Source organism: Pongo pygmaeus, chromosome 19 (assembly GCF_028885625.2).
Source record: "Pongo pygmaeus isolate AG05252 chromosome 19, NHGRI_mPonPyg2-v2.0_pri, whole genome shotgun sequence".
In the NCBI taxonomy this organism is placed as follows: domain Eukaryota; kingdom Metazoa; phylum Chordata; class Mammalia; order Primates; family Hominidae; genus Pongo; species Pongo pygmaeus.
In genome coordinates, this window is record NC_072392.2 from 74,966,766 (window position 1) to 74,986,893 (window position 20,128).

The window sequence follows — 20,128 nt, forward strand, 5'->3', positions numbered from 1 at the left end:
ATCAAAGGATATGGATACCAGGAGCCAGCAGTATGCCTTCATTGTTACTATACAGTTTATTTAAACCAGACTATGATAATACAGAGAAGAGACTGAGGTGGCAGCTGCCCAGAATCTTTGTGGATTACAGATGCAAAGTAGTTAGGAGTCCTTGGACCCACACTTCAGCTACAGACAGACAAGTCAGCTGCATAAATACAGAGAACATAAGACACAAGACATTTCACAGCTTTCTGCATTTCCATTTTAAATGTATGTATGTTACAACTTTACATATTAAGTTACTACTCCACATATTTTGTGACAATGGCTAAGGATGCAATGGCCCCATCCCCCTGACATAAGCAGACTCTGGTCTGCAACACAGAACATTTCAGCGGGATACCAAACAAGCCCTTAACACATAACATACAAAAAGATCTTTAAAAATCAGATTAATACAATGTTCTTCATGTTATATAAGGAAGAAGAAAGGGAAGTAAAAAAAAAGAGACTTTGGGGTGCTTTAAATGTATAGTATCTTGAGGCCTTAAATGTTTCATTCCCTTCCTCCAAGGGAGAAAAAAATGTTTAACTAATGGAAAAAGAAAGCAACATCCTAACGCCCTACAATGAGGAAGACCCCATCCTGACAGTACTTAGATGCTTCCATATAATAAATACAGCAGGTAGCAGAGCAAAGTCACAAATATTGGCTTGGTTTTTATTTCTATGCTTATAAAAAAAAATATGAAGCTTCTTTGTGTGGACTGAAGGGGTGTTAGCCTGTGGATGTTGGTCTTCGGTGCCTGTACCCCAGTGGCTGTTTACATTCCAGGCCCCTGCTTAATAAAGCAGGCTCCAGTGCCAGCTGTCTGTACACTTTTTCCTGGGGGAGGAGTTCTTGTCTTCACTTTACTGCAGTAGGGTTCCTGGCTCTGTTACATGCTCATGTGTTCCGGAAGAACATATGAAATATCATCCCACGGATGACGATACAGCCCCTGCTTCAGCCTCTTCTGATCAAGATAGTGTCCTAAAATGAAGCAAACACGTCTTTTTTATTAGAGCTTCATAAGCCTGGTGAGAGGAAGAGGCTAAGGAAGGGAAATCTAACACACAAAAAAAGTAGACACAAAGCAGTGGGAAGTTTAGTCCAAATCCACTGTATAGGTGGACTTTGTACAAGGGAGCTGTTGGATCTCATTCTATTTTCCTTTAAATTAAAACAAAATTTAAAGGGAAAAAATAAAATTAAATAAATAATAAAAATAGGCCAGGCACGGTGGCTCTCGCCTGTAATCCCAGCACTTTGGGAGGCCAAGGTGGGCGGATCATGAGGTTGGGAGATCGAGACCATCCTGGTTAACACGGTGAAACCCCGTCTCTACTAAAAATACAAAAAATTAGCCAGGCGTGGTGGCACGCGCCTGTAGTCCCAGCTACTTGGGAGGCTGAGGCAGGAGAATCCCTTGAACCCAGGAGGCAGAGGCTGCAGTGAGCCAAGACCGCGCCACTGCACTCCAGCCCGGTGACAAAGCAAGACTCAGTCTCAAAAAAAAAAAAAAAAAAAAAAATTTTCCTGGGCTAGCAATCATTTCTAAGAACAAAGGAACAATGATAAAGATAAGGGGAAAGGTTAAAGTAAGAAAGGAAAGATTAAGAACAATGATTAAGAAGATATGACATTTCTTCTGTAGAAACTGAACCACAAAAAGAGAATTAAAAAAGAAAAAAAAAAAACCAAAAAAAAACTCAACCCCATGGGTAAGTGGTGTAGCTGAACTGTAGGGGTTTAAAAAAAAAACACTTAAAACAACAACGAATGGACTCACCAATGAAGCCCATACTCCTTCCCAGCACAAAGATGCCATTGAGGGCTCCAATGTCAATATATTCATCAGCTTCCTCCCTGCAACACACAATCAACTTGTAGTTTTAAAAGGCTCACGTGACTGCCCTCCTCCCCACAGACAGTACTACTACTGCCCAGGAATGAGAAGAAAAAGGGTGCTCTGGGTGATAGCATTACAGGCAATTTTTGTTTTCTTCTTTATACCTCTCCTTATTTTTCAAATATTCTATTATGAGTATGCATTACTTTTATAGTTTGGAGGAAACAACAAAAATCAACAAACGTAATGAAGAAGGAAACAGCTGCAATGCTCACCGAGTAAAGGACCCACAGTTTCTAAGCATGTCTACAAATGCGACTCCGATGAGACCATCTACATTCAGGATAAGATTTGGCTTCTGGGAAGGCAAAAAATTCAAAGCATTTATCATTATTTCTCATTTTTTCTTCATAATTTTCCACTGTTACTACTATTACTACAAATTGTGACCATCATTTAAAAACCTTCTACCAGCCCCACTGGTTGACACTGTGTCTGACTCACTTCAATTCCCAGCATCTAGCAAAGTACCCAACACCTAGTTGACATTTAGTGCATGTCTGTTAAATTTAGTTATGAAACAAAAATAACATTTCCAGAAAACTAGGTTTGCTTTTAGCTGCATAATCAAAATGTAACCTGGCTCCTATTTCCTCCAATAAATTTGTCCAACGTAATATTAGAGAATTAGGAAGTTTTTTCTTTGTTACCTTCGAGGTGGTAATCTTCTCTACTTCCAGCGCATAATCGAGCAGAGGAGTGGCAGGGAAGTGCTGCCTGACGTAATCTTTGAGGATCTGCACTCGCATGTCTGGGTTGTTTATCTAGAAATGAACCCAACAGTACATACGAACACTCACACACTGCTGGGATGTGTTTGTTCATACTTGTGTTACAGGTGGGTAGAACTGGACATATCCCAGAGGCGATTCAGGAACCTGACCCACGTGTACAATTCCATGTGGCACCAATTGTGCTAATGCCATGAGGCTGGCTTTTGAAGTCTTCTCATATCTCAATTGGGACACAAAACAACCTTGGTAGGTTCTCACTTTTAAGTTGCAAAGAAGAAACTAAGCCCTGTGATGTTCAGGGAACTGGCCAGGTCCTATAGTGTTGAGCAGCAGAGGTCTGAAAGTTAACCACTCTCCAACTCAAGAGTCTTAGGTTCTAGCCTCCAGCCATGCCCCCACCAGCTCTGTGCCTACTCAAGCTGTGACAAAGTTCAACACTAAACAAACATGTGTTGAGTGTGGGGAGGCAAAGTATTCCCAAAATTTTAGGAAAAACTCCAGACCTGCTGTGAATGAAATTAACCACCTGTCAGTGGGGGAGGAAGATGATCTAGGGACACACTAAATCGAATACCAAAGCAACTTCTGCCCTCAGCAAAGAGATAGCTGGGTCAGTACATCCTCTAGAAAGCGGGGAGCTCAAAGAGTGAATGAGTGAGTGTGGAGTGCAAGTCTAGCATTATCTTAGAAAGAGGCTCTGTGCTGTAGATGGGAAAGGTGTTATATGCTCAGGAGCTGGGGCTGGCTGAGCAAAGTCCAGCAAGTCCTGGATGGAATGTCCCTCAGAGCCACCCACCTTCCCTGCTTGGTTCTGAGCTGGTCCTTGCTCATCAAGCAACCTCTGGGTATCACCTGAGATGGCCAAGTGTTTGGCTGCCTAGAAGGTGGTGTCCTGAATCACATGCATGACCTTCGTATTAATACTCCCCACCTAGGCCAATGGAGTGACCAAATAAATGAGGTTTCTGGAGCTACAGAGCCAAGATGCCCAGGGTAAAGGGATTTACTAAGGAGCTGTCCCCATAAGGCCCTGAGCAGCTGCCAGTGACCTTCATCTCTTGCTCTTCGGTTTCTAACCATAGCACACTGTAAGGACATAGAAATGACCGGCCCTGTGTGAGACTATATAAACTGTTTCAAATATTTACTGTCCTTTCCCACTGGTCTCTCCCAATCAGATATGCCTGGATATTATCACTCTTCCTGCCCCAGTGATGTCACAAATAACCACTTGACTTGCGGTGGCCAATGAAATGTGAGTGAAGGTGAATCATGTAAGGCTTTAAGAGCCTGCACGTGGTCCTGCCATTGCTGTTATCCTGCTGACGTGAGGCCAGCACATCCCAGACAGGGGCTGTTCCTTCGGCACAGATGGCAGAGAACAGGCACAGCAAACCCTCAGTGGATGTAGTGTGAATGAGACATAAACCTTTGCTGTGGTAAGCCACTGAGATTTTTGGAGTTGTCTGTTACTGCAGAACGAGGTATTATCTAGCCTAAGGTGACCAATATGTCCCCTCAACCTGACCTTGGTCCTTTTTCCCATAAGGTTCATTTGGGAAACCAAAGTTACCGAGTTTTCCATCTAATTTCAACTGCTATTTCCATACTGCAAGCGAACGACAGAAAAACTGTTAAGGGCAATCTGTATTAGAACATGGAAAACATAGCTGCTTTGTATTTGGCATCTGTCAACGCATCCAAAGCTTTGTATGTTGGGAGTTGAAAGCTTAGGTATTCTCCCAAATAAATTAATGCCCCCACTATCACCACCCACCCAGTAGATCCATCCCACTTTTTTTGTTTTTTTTTTTTGAGATGGAGTTTCACTCTTGTTGCCCAGGCTGGAGTGCAATGGCGCAATCTCGGCTCACCACAACCTCCACTTCCTGGGTTCAAGCGATTCTCCTACCTCAGCTGGGGATTACAGGCATGCACCACCACGCCTGGCTAATTTTTTTGTATTTTTAGTAGAGACGGGGTTTCTCCATGTTGGTCAGGCTGGTCTCCAACTCCCAACCTCAGGTGATCCACCTGCCTTGGCCTCCCAAAGCGCTTGGATTACAGGCATGAGCCACCGCGCCTGGCCTCCATCCCACTTTTTTAGGAGAGTAACAACTCACCGACTTCACTCGGTGACCAATGCCCATGATCAGCTTCCCTTCCTTCTTCATCTTGTTCACAAACTCCATGGGGATAATGCCACTGTCAAAGGCTTTACTGAACATCTTGGCTGCTGCATCCAAGGCACCCCCAAACCGATCCCCCTGAAGGAGAAACAAGTGCATGTTGCCTTGAGCTTTAAGAGTTTCCTTCAGCTGGGCAAACCAACCCAGTGTGTCCCGAATGGCCCTGAGCACTGGGTTTTACACTCAGGGGCTCCTTCTAGGGCCCTGCTGTGGCAAAGCAGCAAAAGGCCAAGGCCCAGTGTCCCCACTGTTCACCTCCCATGATGACAGTACTTACGATGGTGAGCAGCCCCGAGGTGAGGCTGGAGACCAGGTCTTTCCCAGCTCGCGCACAAATGATGGTGTTGTGGGCTCCAGAGACAGCTGGCCCATGATCAGCTGTCACCATCAGACACATCTCAATGAACTGGCAAGAGTACTTAGGCAACCTGGAGCGGGGGGAACAAAGGCCAGGAGATGGTCGACAAGGCCACGCTCGTACTTTCTCCCATCTCCCTAAACAAGTCATTCAAATCCAAGAACGGTAACTACCAATCCAAGTCTAATACTACCACACAACTCTAAGGCAAAACCTCCTGATTCTTTTCTTTAGACAGAGTCTCATTCTGTTGCCCAGGCTGGAGTGCAGTAGTGAGATCTTGGCTCACTGCAACCTCCACCTCCTAGGTTCAAGCAATTTGCCTGCCTCAACCTCCCAAGTAGCTGGGACTACAGGTACACACCACCACGCCAGGCTAATTTTTGTATTTTTAGTAGAGATGAGATTTTGCTATGTTGGCCAGGCTATCTCGAACTCCTGGCCTCAAGTGATCTGCCCACCTCGGCCTCCCAAAGTGCTGGGATTATATACAGGCATAAGTCACCGCGCCCGGCCCCGAATACTGTTTGTAAAATAGAGTTTGAAACCAGAGTTTTTAATCTATTCTTTGGTTAGTGATTTTCAGCATGAGTTGCCTGCACCAGGATTTGACCTATATTTGTGGTTATGCTCCATGTGCCAGACAGACAGGAGGTGAGAACCCTGTCCCTTCACAGTGTAAGAGGCCCCATGCCTCGTTCCTGTAGTATTCAACCTCTCAACTAAGAATCAGGAACAAAGTATGGAGAGGTGGGAGGCAGAAGCAGACAGAGAGAGACCTGCTCAGGTGTTATAACCCATGAACTTTTCCCAGGAAGGGTCCAAAGCAGGACCAAGACCCATCTCTCTGCAGGTGAGGGCATGACACAACCAAAGACATTGACCTGGCCTTCTGCCCAGCACCACATTAAGCCCAGGACTCTGTGAATCACATACTCACTGGCTCCCCTGCCCAGCCATCAGTCCCACAGGAGGGCTAAGATTGCAAGTTACAGAGAAAACCAATTTTTTCTAACATTCAAGCTGATGGGAGAAACAAATTTGCAAAGCGAACACAACATAAGGTACTTTCTTTTTTTTCTTTCTTTTTTTCTTTTTTTTGAGACGGAGTATTTTTGCTCTTGTTGCTCAGGCTGGAGTGCAATGGCGCGATCTTGGCTCACTGCAACCTCCACCTCCCGGGTTCAAGTGATTCTCCTGCCTCAGCCTCCTGAGTAGCTGGGATTATAGGCGCACACCACTATGCCCGGCTAATTTTTTGTATTTTTAGTAGAGATGGGGTTTCACCATGTTGGCCAGGCTGGTCATGAATTCCTGACCTCAGGTGATCCACTCACCTCAGCTTCCCAAAGTGCTGGGATGACAGGCGTGAGCCACCGCGCCTGGCCCATAAGGTACTTTCTATCTGTTCAGCAGCTCCACCAGGCCCACACTCCTTAGGCCACCACATCTTTCCAGTTCTCTCCTGCCTAACCTCTATCTTGCTGTCAAGAGATCTGCATTTGGCCGGGTGCGGTGGCTCATGTGACTGGACTTTCTGTCCTTGGAAAACTTAGGAATAGCTTATGTGTCCTTCCTCTGGACGTTCAATTGACCTGTGGCCCCAAAGATTGACCTTGGACACACTCCCCAGGCCTGTCCACTCCCACCCCTTTGTTGGGGGGAAAATCATTAACTCCGAGCTGCAGGGCCCTGTCATCTTCTGCCCTCCATGCTCACCTTTTCTGGAACCAGAGGAGGCCAAGGACCCCGCCAATGCCCATCTCTTCCTTGAAGACCTCAGTGATGGGCATGCCCGCGTAGATGAGCTCCTGTCCTCGCTCATCGCAGATGCTGGTCATGAACGAGGCAGGTTTGCGGATCAAACCAAGCTCCTGGGCAGAGATGGGGCAGAGGGAAGCAGGGCCCTGGTGACCACCACAGATTTTTCCAGGACTGCCCTGCTGTGTGTACTTTCAGAACCAAAGCACCCCAGGAATGTCTTAAACTCTGGCAGCCAAGTAACAACTCTCAAAGTTTTCCCAAGAAAGAAGTGCAAAAGCCCTTTCATTAGATCATTTTGGACATAGAAAACAGGAGAACCCAGGATACCACTTGGCATCAGCACTATCAGCTCTATTTCTGTCCTTCTCTGAGCATTTGCTGGGCTAGGAAATAGCTTAAGCAGTTTATATCCATTGCTTCATTTCTGGAGGGGAACCAGAGTCTCTCTGTTGCCCAGGCTGGAGTACACTGGTGAGACCATAGCTCACTTCAGCCTCAAACTCCTAGCTAGGCTCAAGCGATCCACCCAGCTATGCCTCCCAGTAGCTGGGGCAACAAGGCACGAACCGCCACGCCTGGCTAATTTTAAAATTTTTTTGTAGAGACAGGGTCTTGCTATGCTGTCCAGGCTGGTCTTAAACTCTTGTGCTCAAGCAATTCTCCCACCTCGGCCTCCCCAAGTGCTGGGATTACAGGCGTGAGACCCAGTCCATTGCTTCTTTTTTTTTTTTTTGAGACAGAGTCTTTCTCTGTCGCCCAAGCTGGAGTGCAATGGTGCGATCTTGGCTCACTGCAAGCTCCGCCTCCCGGGTTCACGCCATTCTCCTGCCTCAGCCTCCCAAGTAGCTGGGACTACAGGCACCTGCCACCATGCCCAGCTAATTTTTTTGTAATTTTAGTAGAGATGAGGTTTCACCATTTTAGCCAGGATGGTCTCAATCTCCTGACCTCATGATCCACCTGCCTCGGCCTCCCAAAGTGCTGGGATTACAGGCGTGAGCCACTGCATCCAGCCCATTGCTTCATTTTAACCTCACAAAGGAGAAGCATTCCTTGTGTTATAGCAAAAAAAAATGAGGCTTAGAGAGGCTCAGTAACCAGCCCAAGGTCACCTGGGTAAGAAATAGTAAAATGAATCCAAAGGGAAAATCTTACATACACTTCAGATACAGCTGCCAACCATAACAATAATGTAATGGGGCAGGGCACAGTGGCTTATGCCTGTAATCCCAGCACTTTGGGAGACCGAGATGGGCGGATCACTTGAGGTCAGGAGTTCGAGACCAGCCTGGCCAACATGGTGAAACCCCGTATCTATTGAAACTACAAATATTGGCCGGGCGTGGTGGTATGCGTCCGTAACCCCAGTTACTCGGGAGGCTAAGGCAGGAGAATCGCTTGAATCTGGGAGGAGGAGGTTGCAGTGAGCAGAGATTGCACCATTGCACTCTAGCTTCAGCAACAAAAGTGAAACTCCGTCTCAAAAAAAAAAAAAAAAAAAAAAGGGGGACGAGATACGTGGCTACAGAAATGGGGGAGCCCTTCAATATGTCTTTTACCCAGGGGACGGGGACTGAACTCCTGAATTTCCTATTTCCAGAGTTGAGGCAAATTAGCCAATTTAGTCCAATCCTATTTCTCCAATTATCCTCTATGAATTTTTAAAATGCTTTACAGTTACATTTTTATTACAAAGACAACATGAATATGTTCTCTATCTCTCTCTCTCTCCTTTTTTTTTTTGAGACGGACTTTCACTCTTGTTGCCCAGGCTGGAGTGCAATGGCGCGATCTTGGCTCACTGCAACCTCTGCCTCCCGGGTTCAAGCAATTCTCCTGCCTCAGCCCCCCGAGTAGCTGGGATTACAGGAGCCCACCACTGCGCCTGGCTAATTTTTGTATTTTTTCAGTAGAGATGGGGTTTCACCATGTTGGCCAGCCTGGTCTCGAACTTTTGACCTCAGGTGATCCGCCCACCCTGGCCTCCCACCAAGTGCTGGGATTACAGGCATGAGCCACCGGGCCCAGCCCTTTTTTTTTTTTTTTTTAAATTAGAGACAGGGTCTCACTCTGTCACCCAGGCTGGAGTGCAGCGGCACAGTCATGGCTAACTTCAGCCTTCAACTCCTGGTCTCAAGCAATCCTCCCACCTTGACCTCCAAAAGTGTCAACTTGACTGGATTGAGGGATACAAAGTATGAATCCTGGGTGTGTCTGTGTGGGTGTTGCTAAAAGAGATTAACATATGAGTCAGTGGGCTGGGGAAGGCAGATCCACCCCTAGTGTAGTGAGCATAATCTAATCAGCTTCCAGCGAATATAAAGCAGGCAGAAAAATGTGAAGAAGAGAGACCGGCCTAGCCTCCCAGCCTACATCTTTCTCCCGTGCTGGATGCTTCCTGCCCTCGAACACTGGACTCCAAGTTCTTCAGTTTTGGGACTTGGACTGGCTCTCCTTGCTCCTCAGCTTATAGACAGCCTATTGTGGTACCTTGTGATCATGTAAGTTAATACTTAATAAACTCTCCTTTATATATATACATCCTATTAGTTCTGTCCCTCTAAGAGATCCCCGACTAATACAGAAGGCCTGGTTTCCAAGAGTTCAAGGCAAATCAACGCGAAACCCACCACCATAGACCCCCAGATCTCCCTTGCTCACACTGTTAGGGACATTCAAGGCACCTACCCTGGCCCAGGAGTAGTCCATGGGCACGGTTGGGGGCGGCACCTCCTGGGCAGGTACAATGACTCCACTGGCCACGAGATCTTCGTATACAGACCTGGGAGGCAGGAAAAAAAAGACATCCACGTGGATTTTCTTATTTTGGGCTCCTGTAAGACATCCCAAGAATGCTCTATCTAACCCAAACACTGTAGGTTTCTTAGTTTACTCTTACCTGCTGAATTCTGAGAACTAAATGAAAAGAAGTTCTAGCCAAGAACCTGCCCCTCTGCTCCCTACTACCTCACGTCCCAATCTCTGGATGGCAAGGAAGGACACAGCCGGGAGTCCAGGCAGGTTTAAGAGGTAGAAATGGGAAGGGATCACAGGATATCTAATAACTCTTTATCAATCATAGGTAACACTCTCTAAACATCTTCATGTGGAGCTCTCATCTATGGCTGCCACCTCCCAGCCAAATAGGTAGGCTCAGAAACTCAACACGTTTTAACATCAGCCTAGACCTACTGCTTCCACAAACTAAATAAAACAAAAGGAAAGCCAAAGAGAAAGAGGATTTTGAACCATCCATACAGCTGCGCTAGATACCGAGAGGGACCAGGAATACGGGATGTCCCTGTGTGGGAGAGGCTGCTGTCTCAGGAGGGATTTGGAAAGGAGAGGGAGGCCGGCATCCTCCCCAAGGTCCACTTACTGGATGATCTCTCCAAGCTCATCAAAGCTCCGGGGCACAAACACTCCTGCTTCCTTCAAAGCCTGATTCTTGGCTACTGCAGTTTCAGAAGCCTGGTTGGCACAAGCTCCAGCATGGCCAAACTGGACCTGGAAAGCAAAGGAAAGTAGCTTTACCGCTAATCCCCCAAGAGTGAACATAGAATCCCCAGGGAAATGCCAGCACTGATCATAGGCTGGCACTGTGCTAAACACTTTACAAGAATCACTTCATTTAAGCCTCAAGCAAGCTCACTGAATAGGTACAATAGATGATTTCCATTTTACAGACGAGGAAACCAAAGCACAGAGAAGTTCAGGAGCTTCCTCAGGGTCACGCAGCTAATGTGCATGGAAGTCAGGATACAAAGACTGGCAGCCCAACTCCAGAATCACCTTCCTTTTTTTTTCCCTTACCTTCTTTTTTTTTTTTTTTTTTTTTAAGATGAAGTCTTGCTCTTGTCATCCAGGCTCGAGTGCAACGACGTGATTTCAGCTCACTGCAACCTCTGCCTCCTGGGTTCCAGTAGTTCTCCTGCCTCAGCCACCCAAGTAGCTAGGATTACAGGCGCCTGCCACCACGCCCAGCTAATTTTTGTATTTTTAGTAGAGATGGGGTTTCACTATGTTGGCCAGGCTGGTCTCGAACTCCTAACCTCAGGTGATCCACCAGCCTTGGCCTCCCAAAGTGCTGGGATTACAGGTGTGAGCCACCACGCCTGCCCCCCCCGCCTTTTTTTTTTTTTTTTTTTTAAACTGACAGGGTCTCACTCTGTCACCCAGGCAGGAGTAAAGTGATGCAGACACAGTTCACTGGCACCTTCGCCTCCTTGGGCTCAGGTAATCCTCCCACCTCAACCTCCTCAATAGCTGGGACTATAGATAAGTGCCCAGGAGGCTGAGGTTGCAGTGAGCCAAGATTGTGCCACTGCACTCCAGCCAGGGTGATAAGAGCAAGACTCCGTCTCAAAAAAAAAAAAAAAAAAAAAAAAAAGAAGTGCTAAATGGTGGCTGTGTCTTTTCTTTCTTTTTTTTTTTTTTCGAGACAGGGTCTCGCTCCAGTTCCCCAGGCTGGAATGCAGTGGCGCTATCTTGGCTCACTGCAGCCTCAACCTCCCGGGCTCGGGTGATTCTCCCACCTCCTCCCATGTAGCTGGGACTACAGGCGTATGCCACCACAGGCGTATGCCTGGCTAAAAGTTTTTTGTAGTTTTAGTAGAGATGGGGTTTCGCCATGTTGTCCAGGTCTCCAACTCCTGGAATCAAGCAACCCACCCACCTCAGCCTCCGAAGCTACTGGGATTACAGGCATGAGCCAGCGCGCCCAGCGTGACTGTGTCTTTAATCAAGTGATGGAGGAAATTAACTCAAAAGACATCTGATGCAAAGCCTTGTCTTAGGATGGGGTGTAGAGAATAATCATAGTACTATCTAACCTGTTTACATAACACTATGTTCAGGCACTCTTCTAAGAGTTTTACTCATTCAATCTCAGTAGGTATGATTGTTTCCTATAAAAAAGGAAATGGGAGCACAGATGGGTAAAGTGATTTATCCCAGGTCACACAGGTAGTATGTGGTAGCACTTCAACCTAGGCAATCTGGCCTCAGCCTGTGCTCTTCACCATGCAAACAGAAGAAAAAGGTGAAAAGGTTAGGAACTGCTGCTCTGTAAGCAAAGGCTGAAAGACACCTTAAAGCGTGAGTTCCCAATTCGTTCTTTGTAGGATTTAATCTGCATCGGCAGATGGGTAGGAAGAAGAGAGTCTATGTTCAGAAACCCTAGGTTTAAAGAAGTTAAGTTTCTTTAACTCTGCATTTCTCAAAACTAAAAACAAAATTTCTAAAAGGGAGATGAATTATTTAAAAAACAAAACTAAAGGGCTGGGCGCAGTGGTTCACGCCTGTAATCCCAGCACTTTGGGAGGCCGAGAGGGGTGGATCATGAGGTCAGGAGATTGAGACCATCCTGGCTAATGGTGAAACCCCATCTCTACTAAAAGAATACAAAAAAATTAGTCGAGCCTGGTGGTGGGCGTCTGTAATCCCAACTACTCGGGAGGCTGAAACAGCAGAATGGCAAGCTCCGTGAGCCAAGATTGCACCACTGCACTCCAGCCTGGGCGACAGAGCGAGACTACTCCGACTCAAAAAAAAAAAAAACAAACAAAAAAAAAACAAAACCTAAAATAATTCAAGGACTCACCCCACCCATGGGGCAATGAGTGCCGCCAGATACTGAAATGCAAGGTGCTCACCCGCTTAGAAGTGTCCTGATCATGGGGGGGATGGGGAGGTGGGGTGGAAAGGTGGAGGGGCTGATAATGCAAAGCAAGCCAGGAGAAACAATGGAGGAGGGTGACTGATTTTTGGCTGTTGGGCGAGTACGGAGTTGGGGGAGAGCACTCAAGAAGAAAGAGAATTGGCTGGGCACGGTAACTCACGGCTGCAATCCCAGCACTTTGGGAGGCCGAGGCAGGTGGATCACCTGAGGTCAGGACTTCGAGACCAGCCTGGCCAACATGGTGAAACCCTGTCTCTACTAAAAATACAAAAATTAGCCAGACGTGGTGGCGTGTGCCTGTAATCCCAGCTACTTGGGAGACTGAAGTAGGAGAAATGCTTTAAACCAGGGAGGCAGAGGTTGCAGTGAGCCAAGATCATACCACTGCACTCTAGCCTAGGCGACAGAGTGAGACTCTGTCTCAAAAAAAAAAAAAAAAAAAGGAGAATCAGGAACAGCTTCATGGAATAAGTAGACTGACAAGGCATGGAAAGGAATAGTTTCTAAGACCTATGCATGCCAGACCTTTACAATTACTTTCTCATTTAAGTCATACAACAACCTTGCGGCATCCTCATTTTACAGCTCAGGAAACAGTTACCAAGAGGCTAAATGACTTGCCCAGGTCTACCAAGATCTGATTTTAAAGATCTGATCTCGGCTCACTGCATCCTCCGCCTCCCGGGTTCAAGCAATTCTCCTGCCTCAGCCTCCCAAGTAGCTGGCATTATATGCACCTGCCACCATGTCTGGCTACACAGATCTACCAAGGTCTGATTTTAAAGCCTGTGCAAGTAGAGCTCACCCTGGAGGGATGGGCAGGATTCCGGACCTCTCCTCCCCTTTTACTTACTTGGAAAAACAAAAAACAAACAAAAAAACGCACACACACACACACACACAAACACACTTTATACAAAATGGATATTATAAGCATTTACTGAACTCTGCCCTTTCTTACAGGTAATGTATCTTAAACTCTTTCTGTATCAACATATCAAGTTCCACCTCCTTCTTTGCATGCCTGCCCCGTTTTCCATTAGTTTGTGGATATGCCATGCTGACAGTCCCCTCCTGATAAGCATGTAAGTTGTTTCCAGGCCAGGCATGGTGGCTCACGCCTGTAATCCCAGCACTTTGGGAGGACGAGGCAGGTGGATCACAAGGTCAGGAGCTCGAGACCAGCCTGACCAACATGGTAAAACTCCATCTCTACTAAAAATTAGCTGGGTGTGGTGGCATGCGCCTGCAATCCCAGCTACTCAGGAGGCTGAGGCAGGAGAATCATTTGAACCCAGGAGGCGGACGTTGCAGTGAGCTGAGATCACACCATTGCACTCCAGCCTGGGCGACAGAGTGAGACTCCATCTCAAAAAAAAAAAAAAAAAAAAAGAAAGTTGTTTCCAGTTTTTGCTGTTATGATACTGCAGAGTATTCTTGTACACATACTTTGAAACACTTCTGCATGCATACCCATGGGGTAAATCTGCAAAAGTGGAACTACTCCTTCAAAGGAGATATGTACTTGACAACTGGACAAATATTGCCACTTTGAGGTGGGCAGGAATCTGAAGGCGAAAGGCATGCATTCTAGGCACAGAGTAACAATAGCTTACTGGTAGGAAAACTTTAGGGTTAAAGCTTAAGGATTCTCATGATTGCAGGAAGCCTTGAAGGCTTTACCTTTTTATATACGCAGCACTAAGAGAAGGCCCTACACTAACAGGGTGCTAACAACTATTGATAAACTAATTGGGTGATGAGTGGTTGTTTCCTTTTTTTTTTTTTTTTGAGATGGAGTTTCGCTCTTGTTGCTCAGGCTGGAGTGCAATGGCACGATCTCAGCTCATTGCAACCTCTACCTCCCGGGTTCAAGCAATTCTCTTGCCTCAGCCTCCTGAGTAGCTGGGGATTACAGGCATGTGCCACCGTGCCCAGCTAATTTTGAATTTTTAGTAGAGACAGGGATTCTCCATGTTGGTCAGGCTGGTCTTGAACTCCCAATCTCAGGTGATCCGCCTGCCTCGGCCTCTCAAAGTGCTGGGATTAAAGGCGTGAGCCACCACGCCCGGCTTTTCCTTCAATTTCATCATCATCACGTGAGCCACCTTCAAGGTGGTAAAGGGTTCTCTAAGCCGAAGCACAGGGGCTGAAGTCTGGCGTATGATCCCCCAGCAGAAGACAGATAGCTCAGAAGCTTAGCAGACAGCAGAAGCCCAAGGAGTGTTTATATTCAACACCATCAGGTGCGCCAGGCACTTTCACATACATTTTATCATTTTAACACATCAAGAACAAACCTTTCCTTCTACCACCTCTCCCCACACAAAACATCTCACCAAGCCCCACCCAGCTGAGCCCAGGCTGTGTCCTTCTCCCTCCTTGGCCTCCCTTTCATCAGCAAAGCCCTTCTCATCCCCTAAACTACAGTTCAAACATCACCTTCCCAGGGAAGCCATCTCAGCTTCTCCAGACAGCTAGTTGCTACCTACGCCAAGCAGGGACTCAGAGCCTGACTGTGGCTTTAATCTGCTTGTAAATTGGTCTCCTCCAACTGGATATAAGCTCCCAGAGAGCAGGGCCCTGGCTGGACTTTGTAGTAACCAAGCAAGTAACAAACGTTTCTTGAAGGAACTAGCTGCTTAATAAGATGATTACATGGTTCGCCTCAAATGCCGCCTCTTGCAATCCCCACTCCCAGCCCAGAAGTGACCCATCTCAGCCATACCTCAGAGGAGAACATGGTGGCACAGGTCCCAATGCACCAGCAGACGATGGGCTTAGTGAGGCGGCCCTCCTTGATGCCCCGGCAAATCTTATATTCCTCAGTGCCCCCAATCTGCCAAGGAATGGGGAATGAGAAAAAGCCAAGTTAGTACAGCCCATCCTGACGTAAAAACTGGATAGAAAATGGAGTGACACGGGCTTTGGCCAAATAAAAGGAGTTTAGTTTCAGCCTGGATACAAGGAGGATTTCTAAAGGAACAAACAGCAGGTCTCCTAGAGGAATCTCTGGGACTCCCCCTTCTTAATCTTGAGATATAACATGATTTAGGATTAGACCTGCCTTCAGAGGTGCAAACAAGGATGGGGTTATGGGACTCCCAAATTTTTTAGTATTTAGAAAATTTTTTTAACTGTTCTATCCAAAAGTCATCACATTTTTTAAAAAGCGCTTTTTTTTTTTGGCTTTTTTTTTTTTTTTTTGAGATGGAGTCTTGATCTGTCTCCCAGGCTGGAGGGCAGTGGCGTGATCTCTGTTCACTGCAACCTCTGTCTCCTGGGTTCAAATGATTCTCCCACCTCAGCCTCCCGAGTGGCTGGGATTACAAGTGTGCACCACCATGCCTGGCTAATTTTTATATTTTTAGTAGAGATGGGGTTTCGTCATGTAGGCCACGATGGTCTAGAACTCCTGATCTCAAGTGACCCACTTGCCTCAGCCTCCCAAAGTGCTGGGAGGATTACAGGTGTGAGCCACCATACCTGGCCAAAAAAATGCACTTTTTACTCCAGCTTTCCACTGCCCACCAGGTAGAGACCATGGCCAGCCAGAGCAGAGCTTCTCTCTTATTGGCGCTAACGTTTGGGACACTAGGAGATTAAGAACTCCTTTCTCTGAAACATAAATGGCAGTACTAATAGTGACAACCTCGAGGCCCCAGCATCTAGGGGATGGGATTACCAGGGACTGTCCCTTTAAGTTACGTGTAACCAAAGTGTTTTAATTTTTTGAAAACTGAGATCATGCATTACAGTTTTAAAATTGTAATTTTTTTTTTAAAGTAACTCACCTCTCCAAGAACCACAATCATTTTGACGCCGGGAGTGTCCTGATAGCGTAACACATGATCCATGAATGTGGAGCCCGGGTACCTGTTGAGAGCAGGGAGTATCAGGATACAGGATCAGGAGGAGGCCTGGGGAAGTGTGTACAGGGTTAGGAAGCACACTTGTACTGGGAACACTGGATTTTGGGGGGATGTGGATGGCCAGTAAGGGTCCAGAGATGCCCCAGCAATAATGGACAGGGGAAGGTAGCAAATGGAACAGAAGAGAAGAAAGAGGAAGGAAGGAGATGGAGCTATTTAACTTGTAAAGGAAAAGACTGGGCACAAAATAAGCCCAGAGAGGTTCGCTCAGCAGTAAGAGATGACCTAGAAAGTATGCCCTGGTGCAGTTGTTTTAAAATATATCCACAAATTCCGGCCAGGCGCAGTGGCTCACGCCTGTAATCCCAGCACTTTGGGAGGCCCAGGAGGGTGGATCACCTGAGGTCAGGAGTGCCAGACCAGCCTGGCCAACATGGTGAAACCCCGTCTCTACTAAAAATACAAAAATCAGCCAGGTGTGGTGGTGGGCGCCTGTACAGTCCTAGCTACTCAGGAGGCTGAGGCGGGAGGATCGCTTGAATTTTTTGATCGTCTCAAAAAAAAAAAACACCTAAGAACACACACATATCTTCTTTCTTTTTGAGATGAAGTCTTGCTCTTTCACCCAGGCTTGAGTGTAGTGGTGCGATGTTGGTGCACTGCAACCTCCGCCTCCTGGGTTCAAGCAATCCTCCTGCCTCAGCCTCCAAAGTAGCTGGCACTACTGGCACATGCCACCACATCCGGCTAATTTTTTTTGGTAGAGATGGGTGTCTCTACCAAATTCGAAACTGTGTTGCCTCAGCTAGTCTCGAATTTCTGGGCTGAAACAATCCTCCTCCCTCAGCCTCCCAAAGTGCTGGGATTATAGGCATAATCCACTGTTCTTGGCCTCTTCATGTCTTTTGATATGATCATTATAAATCTAAGAAGACAATCTAAACGAGCAGCATTTCCTAGACTTACTCCCCGAGCCTTTGGTCAGGTAGTACCCAAGGACTGGGGATTCCCAGGCCACACCCCTAAAGACCTTGGTGAGAGTTCTTCCTCACCCAGGCATCCTATCGGAAATCATGTGGTAGAGCCAGGGAGACGAACAAGGTGACTCTATCTCAACAGCTTTTGGTTTCTAAGCCCGACAGCAGTAGTAATAGTAGGAATAATAAACAATAATGGCTAACATTTATTATGAACTAAGTGCCAGACGTTACTCTAAGATACAATACTGTATTCATGACCTACTGATCAGTGTTCCTGCTACCAAAAATAATGAGGATACTGTTATTAACTACAATAAAAACTCACTGAGCACCTGCTGAGGGCAGGCCCTGGCTCAGACACTTATATGTATTACACCTCATTTATTCCTCCAGTGGCCCCATGAGGTGGGGGTATTATTTACCCATTTGATGTGTAAAAATGATGGAGATCTAGGGAGGTTAAGTAACCGGCCCAGGATGGCCCCTGCCACCCACCCCCTACTAAAGAGGGAAAACGGGATTTGAACCTCTTTAGTCCAATTTCAGAACTGGCCCGCCTAACCACTGCCCTCTGCTGCCTCCCTATGGCCAATCACAACAAACCGAATTATCCCCAAAGCCCAGTTGCCTCTCCTGCACATTGTTGCCCTGTTCCGTGTTTTCCGATTTCATGCTGTCAGTCCTGAGACAAGAGCAGTGATGCCCCATTGTTTAGACTTCAGCAGCATTCCTGCGGGCCTGGAACTCAAGGGCAGCAAGCAGCCTGCAGGACACAGCATTGTCTCCTAGCCCACTGCTCTCAATGCAGGAAGCCCCTCCTTGGCTTCCCAGCGGATTACCTGTCCCCACCAATGGCCACGCCCTCATAGACACCATCCGTGGTCCGAGAGATGATATTGTTGAGCTCGTTGGACATGCCTCCGGAACGTGAGACATAGGCCACACTGCCTGGGCGGTATAGTTTGGAGGCCAGGATGTTGTCCAGCATCCCACCCGTGTTCCCAATCTTAAAGCACCCAGGCTTGATGCCTCCAACCTGTGGGGGCAGAAACCGTAATCAGGGAGGAAGGTGACTTCCAGATTCACCACAAAGAATCACAAAGCCCCTGCATTACTGCCCAGCCCCCTCTGGCCAGGCCGGGGGGAGAATGACCAAGAGAAATCACACTTGCCCATTGGGTTTCCTGCTTAGGAAAGTCTCCTCTCTCTCTCAAGAGACATTATACAGAACAAAAGAGAGCCTTATTTGTAAAACATGGCTCACTAATTCAGGTTCAGATACGTATACTTGGCCCGGCACAGTGGCTCAGGTCTGTAATCTCAGCTCTTTGGAAATAAATACTAGCTTCCATTTTTTAATACAGTAAGAAGTAAAAATAAGCCAGGTGTGGAGGAACACTTATGTAATCCTACTCAGAAGGCTGACGCAGGGAGATTGCTCGAGCTTAGGAGTTCGGGGCTGCTGAAGTGTGTTATAACTGCACCTGTGAAAAGCTACTGCACTCCAGCAACACAGCGAGACCCTGCTTCTTAAAAAAACAAAAAATAATTCAAAGAATAATTTCAGCCAGGCATGGTGGCTCATGCCTGTAATCCCAACACTTTTGGAGGCTGTAGGGGGCAGATTACCTGAGTTTGGGAGTTTGAGACCAGCCTGGCTAACATGGTGAAACCCTGTCTCTACTAAAAATACAAAAATTAGCCAGGCGTGGTGGTTCACACCTATAGTCCCAGCTCCTCGGGAGGCTGAGGCAGGAGAATTGCTTGAACCAAGGAGGCAGAGGCTGCAGTGAGCCACGATCGTGCCACTGCACTCCAGCCTAGGTAACAGGGCAAGACTCCGTCTCAAAGCAAAAAAAAAAAAAAAAAAAAAAAGGCCAAACACGGTGGCTCACGCCTGTAACTCCAGGACTTTGGGAGGCAGAGGTGGGTGGGGTGGATCACTTGAGGTCAGGACTTCGAGACCAGCCTGGCCAACATGGTGAAACCCCGCTTCCACTACAAATACAAAAATTAGCCGGGCATGGTGGCAGGCGCCTGTAGTCCCAGCTACTCGGGAGACTGAGGTAGGGGAATTGCTTGAACCCAGAAGGTGGAAGTTGCAGTGAGCCAAGATTGCACCACTGCACTCTAGCATGGGCAACAGAGTGAAACTCTGTCCCCGCCCCCGCCCCCCAAAAAGAATAATTTCTTCTTATACGAAGACTTTTGGCCACCAGGCAGCTTATTCTTTGGTTTAGCAAAGACTATGCTATGGTTTTATGAAGGTAGACAAATACTAAAAACAATTACTCATTAGCTCCTTGAAACCATAAAGGTGATATGCACTAGGGAGAGAGCCCTTTAAAAAAATAACTCTGCCCAGGAGGCAGAGGTTGCAGTAAGCCAAGATCGCGCCACGGCACTCTAGCCTGGGCAACAGAGCAAGACTCCGTCTCAAAAACAACAACAACAACAACGAAAACTAAAAATGGGCTGGGCACAGTGGCTCATGCCTGTAATCCCAGCACTTTGGGAGGCCGAGGTGGGTGGATCACCCAACGTCAGGAGTTCGAGACCAGCCTGACCAACATGGTGAAACCTCGTCTCGACTGAAAATACAAAAATTAGCCGGACA

General features: G+C 47.0%; 1 protein-coding gene across 7 annotated transcripts in view; it reads right to left on the minus strand.

Moving 5' to 3' along the window:
- Positions 1-33: 33 nt before the first annotated feature.
- ACLY (ATP citrate lyase) overlaps positions 34-20,128 on the minus strand; it is a 52,577-nt gene continuing 32,482 nt past the window's right edge. For all 7 annotated transcript variants that reach the window (XM_054457536.2, XM_054457537.2, XM_063656626.1 and 4 more), the window contains 12 exons: positions 18,351-18,547; positions 16,454-16,535; positions 15,388-15,498; positions 10,359-10,486; positions 9,668-9,761; positions 6,935-7,089; positions 5,135-5,285; positions 4,792-4,935; positions 2,585-2,698; positions 2,150-2,232; positions 1,815-1,891; positions 34-1,015 (listed from right to left, as the gene is read on the minus strand). In XM_054457536.2, the coding sequence (XP_054313511.2) occupies positions 921-1,015; positions 1,815-1,891; positions 2,150-2,232; positions 2,585-2,698; positions 4,792-4,935; positions 5,135-5,285; positions 6,935-7,089; positions 9,668-9,761; positions 10,359-10,486; positions 15,388-15,498; positions 16,454-16,535; positions 18,351-18,547 (1,431 nt within the window). In that variant the 3' untranslated portion in view covers positions 34-920. The remainder of the gene's footprint in view (positions 1,016-1,814; positions 1,892-2,149; positions 2,233-2,584; positions 2,699-4,791; positions 4,936-5,134; positions 5,286-6,934; positions 7,090-9,667; positions 9,762-10,358; positions 10,487-15,387; positions 15,499-16,453; positions 16,536-18,350; positions 18,548-20,128) is intronic.